This window comes from Otolemur garnettii, unplaced genomic scaffold (genome assembly GCF_000181295.1).
Source record: "Otolemur garnettii isolate 467f Iridium unplaced genomic scaffold, OtoGar3 scaffold00061, whole genome shotgun sequence".
NCBI classification, from domain to species: Eukaryota; Metazoa; Chordata; class Mammalia; order Primates; family Galagidae; genus Otolemur; species Otolemur garnettii.
In genome coordinates, this window is record NW_003852456.1 from 3,098,807 (window position 1) to 3,103,661 (window position 4,855).

General features: G+C 50.6%; 1 protein-coding gene across 1 annotated transcript in view; it reads left to right on the plus strand.

The window, feature by feature from the left end:
- ENPP6 (ectonucleotide pyrophosphatase/phosphodiesterase 6) overlaps positions 1-4,855 on the plus strand; it is a 70,775-nt gene that overhangs the window by 53,990 nt on the left and 11,930 nt on the right. The window contains exons 3-5 of the mRNA XM_003792788.2: positions 287-398; positions 3,276-3,417; positions 3,599-3,778. Of these exons, the coding sequence (XP_003792836.1) occupies positions 287-398; positions 3,276-3,417; positions 3,599-3,778 (434 nt within the window). The remainder of the gene's footprint in view (positions 1-286; positions 399-3,275; positions 3,418-3,598; positions 3,779-4,855) is intronic.

Genomic DNA, 4,855 nt, shown 5'->3' on the forward strand with positions numbered 1-4,855 from the left:
ATGTGAAACTTACTAAATGTAGAATACAAATGTCTTAACACAATAACTAAGAAAATGCCATGAAGGCTATGTTAACCAGTTTGATGAAAATATTTCGAATTATATATAAAACCAGCACATTGTACCCCACGACTGCATTAATGTACACAGCAATGATTTAATAAAAAAAAAGAAAAAGAAAAAGAAACAACCTTATTTTGACTAATGGTGTTTACTTCCTGAAATAGGCTGATAGTGCTACCTCGGTTATTGAAGAGTAACTGCTGGCCATCTGTTTCCTTCTTAGGCTGTGAGGTTGAGATTCTTGGTGTCAGACCTACTTACTGCCTAGAATATAAAAATGTCCCAACGGATATCAATTTTGCCAACGCTGTCAGTGATGCTCTTGACTCATTCAAGTAAGTGTCCTGAATTCTCAGCCATATCATTGTTCTTCCTTGTTTTGGGGACCAGTCATGGACCGGAATGTGAATTAAGAAGGCTCAGTGGTGGTGAAATGATGTCTCAGAGCATTGGGGAGACTCTTGCATGGTGACGGTTAACCGACGGTAGGAGGTAATTGTGAGCAAGTGATTTCACTTTTGTGGGGCCGATATCTGGAAATGTTTAATGGAGAATAAGAAAGTCCCCAGGGGTTTGGGACCTCCTTTTTTATGTTACTGGACAATGGAGAAGCAATATAAACATCAGCACTTCCCTAATAATGATTCCATGAACAATTGTATCTCAGAAAATACTAGTAAATATTTGGCAAAAAGGGAGGGCCTGTGGCCAGATAACTTTGGGAGAATTGCCCACACTTCTCCTTCTTAGATATGTACTCAGCACATCAACGTATTAGAACATAGCATCGGCTGGGTGTGGTGGCTCCTTGCATTCTAGGTGACCGAGGCAGGTAGATTGCCTGAGCTCAGGAGTTCAAGACCAGCCTGAGCAAGAGTGAGACTCTATCTCTACTAAAAATAGAAAAACTAGCTGGGCGTGATGGCAGATGCCTGTAGTCCCAGTTACTCGGGAGGCTGAGACAGGAGGCTCGCTGGAGCCTAAGAGTTTGAGGTTACTGTGGGCTGTGATGATGCCACAGCACTCTACCCAGAGTGAGAGTGAGATTCTGTCTCAAAAAGAAAGAAATTGACATAGAATCTTTTTTCTCTCCCACATGTGGAATCATGACACACAGTTTGAAAAAAATGTACTCAGGGCAAGTGAGACTCTGTCTCAAACAGGAAATGCTACCCTAAAGAGCACTAGCGCCTTACAAACATCGGCTTGTTCAAAACCCAGCATGACCCTTTGAGTAGGTTTTTCTGACGGAGGAAATTGAGGCCTAGAGATACTTTTGCAGCTCATCTGAGACCTCCAGGTCAGTGAGGAGTGAAGCCAGAGTTTCACCCCAGATTTGGCTAGTTCAGAAACCATCCCAGTCAAAAAATATCTTGTAACTTGAAACTTCGTCATGTGTTCACACCTCTCTGTGTGAGGATCATAGCAAAGTTCAACTTAACTTCTTCCTGAGGGGAGTCAGGAGGACGATGAACAAACAGGTGGCCAGACTTGGTGGCCCCCGCCTGCAACCCCAGCGCTCCGAGAGGCCGAGGCAGGAGGGTCACTTGAGCTCAGGAGTTTCAGACCAGCCCAAGCAAGAGCAAGATTCCGTCTCTACTAATAACAGAAAAACTAGTCAAGTGTGGTGGCAGGTACCTGTAGTCCCAGCTACTTGGGAGGCTAAGTCAGGAAGATCACTGGAGCCCAAGAGTTTGAGGTTCCTGTGAGCTATGACGACACCACTGTACTCAGGGCAAGTGAGACACTGTCTCAAAAAAAAGGCACTCTTACCTTTTAGGGTGGTTTTGAGGATTAAATAAGGTAATACGTGTGCAAGTCCTCAGCTTAGAGCCTGGCCCACAGGCAGTATCTTGTGTCAAGCGCTTACTGTCACTAAACATTTGGCCAACAGCTGCAGAAGCCAGAGCTCAGATACAAGGGACAATGAAACATCCGGTGGGGCAGAAGAATCACACAAATTAAGGAGGGAAAAGGACACCGAGGGGGATAGTTACAGCCTACAGTAAGCAAATGGGCCAGAAGTGGCCCTCCAGTGTGTGAGGCACACAGGAAGGCCACCGGGTCTAGCCTCAGGGCAGCAGAGGAGACAGTCTCCCCTGAGGCCCAGAGGGTCCCCTGGTCAGGCAAGTGAAGCTCTCTCAACCTCAAGGCTCGCCCTCCACCTCAAGGACAGGAATATCCAAGGCATTCCTCTCCTCCCAAGTGCTGGGGGCCTTTATTGGGAAACCAAGCCAGTTCATACATTTGCGTCTTTAAAATACATATAGGGAAAAAAAGTATAGTGTAGTTTTTCAAGAGAAATCAGGCAACCTGCCAAGAATATTCGCTATTAACCCTTGTAAAGTCCAAGCAGAGAAATCAGCTTCCCTTTATTTTCCATTGCTTCATCTCATGTTGGCCACTGCTGGGGAAGGATGAGCAGCTAGTGAGGGATGGAGCCAGGAACTGTCACCATCATCATCACCGTCACATTCTAGTCTATTTCAGGCGCTTTATGAGGAGGGTGTGGGCAAAACCAGCGCTGGGCAGGGGACCCACGGTGGCAAGTGCTCCATAGAAAATGGGGAGCTCACTCCTAGGTGCTCCCCTCCACTCGGGGCTCTGCCACCTCCTCCTCTGTCACTAGTCCCAGGCACTCTGCACCCAGCCTTGAGGGTGAAATAGTTGGGAGTTTTACATCAACACTCTGGCCCACAGGGACCGTTTTGTCAGAACCAGGTCTTCCTGGGCCCCTGGAAGTGTGGTCACTCCTAGAATCCACTCTCTGTCCACATCGGGGCTGACCTTGAACATGTCCCCATGGTGCAGATTCTGGGCTGTCTGCTGATGTCACCCCAACGACCCATTTGCCTCCTGCAGGGCTGCTGAAATAATGCTGTTCTTATTCTTGCCCGACCTGGTGATACTGGCAGGTGGTAAGGGTGCAGGTGTGAGAACCAGCTTCTGCCTGGTACCATATTGTCCCACTCCTTGGAGCACTATGAACAATGCCATAAGGTTGGGGGGGTGACAGGAGACATGCTCTGTGACATTCACCATCCAGGTGCCCAGGGCTGGCAATGTCGGTTTCCATGTGCAATTTTTCCCTCAGAGAGCTCCCCATGGGCAGAGCTCAGGGGATGTGAGCACCTTCTCAGAGGACTGGGGGTGGCAGGGGAGCGGGCTGGCAGGGCCCCCTTAGTTGTGCCCCTCCCTCCTGTCCCTTCCAGGAGTGGCCGTGCTGACCTGGCAGCCATATACCATGAGCGCATTGATGTGGAAGGCCACCACTACGGCCCTTCATCTCCTCAGAGAGAGGATGCCCTCAAGGCTGTGGACACAGTTCTGAAGTACATGACCACGTGGATCCAGGTGACCCGATGCAATGGTGCCCAGTCTGCCCTTGTCCCCTGAAACTCTGCTGGTCCTCCCTCTATCCCCCGCATCTTCCTCCTCCTCCTCCTTTTTTTGTTGAGATGGAGTCCTACTCTCATCTGGGTACAGTACTGTCTCTCTCCCTCTGCTATAACAATGGCCCTTGTGTACCCCATAGGACCGGGGCCTGCAGGACAACCTGAATGTCCTCATTTTCTCAGACCATGGAATGACAGACATCTTCTGGATGGACAAAGTGATTGAGCTGAACAAGTACATCAGCCTCGACGACCTACAGCAAGTGAAGGACCGTGGGCCTGTCGTGAGCCTCTGGCCGGCCCCTGGGAGACACTCTGAGGCAAGGGCCCCATGACGGGGGCAGGAAGCGGCACACACCCTCATTTGCCAACACTTTGGGCTTTGTCCTTTTCCCACAGTCTTAACACAAACTGGATCATCTGCTCCCCGAGGCCAAGCCTCCAACGCTGCAGACAACCTAGGCTGCCTCTCAGGCCCTGAGTAACCCCCCTCAAGCTGTTCAGCTCCTCTGTCTCCATTTTTAATTCTCTAAACTAGGCATCATGGTATTGGCCTCACTGATGGCTATGTGAGTTAAATGAGATGTAGGACGTGCACTGCTCAGCATATGTGCGTGCAGGCAATCTTAGTAGTTTATTACCGGCCTAAAGCAACACTTCTCAGGCTAGACTAGGAACTGGCCGGTGCAGAAGGAGCTTGCTCTTTTCCTGGAGGAAAGCTGCCTGGCCGGTCTGGGGGTGGGGGTGCTGGAGAGAAGGTGCTGAGTGAAGGGAGCAGAGGCCGAGTATGTTAGAGCTCAGCTCTTATCTCTGGAGCCACAAATTTTAGCTCTGGTATCAGCCAGAAGCCAGACAAGGTACCCACCCGGGCCCCTCTGCCTCTCTGTGTGTGCTTGCAGTGACAGGGTCACAGCTGCCCTCCACGTAGAAGTGTGCTGAGCCCACTGCAAGACCACATGTGTCAGTCACGGGGAATGCTCCCAAGAAGGGTGTGGTTGCACCCCACAGCATGCAAAGCCCCACTACCCACAGTCTTTGCCTGCAGGAACTCAGCACCCTGAGAAGACTGGACCTCTACTTTAAACAATCTAATAACCCGGCAGGACTGGGAACCACCCTAAGGAAAGGAGGCAGAGCACATGGCTCCTCTAGCTGACTGCTCAGCCTAGGGGTTCCTAGTCACCTCCCACCTTTGTGGCTTCGTCCATTCCCAGATAAAACTGATCTGTGGGCTCAGCGCCTATAGCTCAACCGGCTAAGGCGCCAGCCATGTACACGCGCCAGCCATGTAAGGCGGCGGGTTCGAATCCCCAGCCCGGACCTGCCAAACAACAATGACGGCTGCAAAATAGCTGGGCGTTGTGGCGGGCGCCTGTGGTCCCAGCTACTTGGGAGGC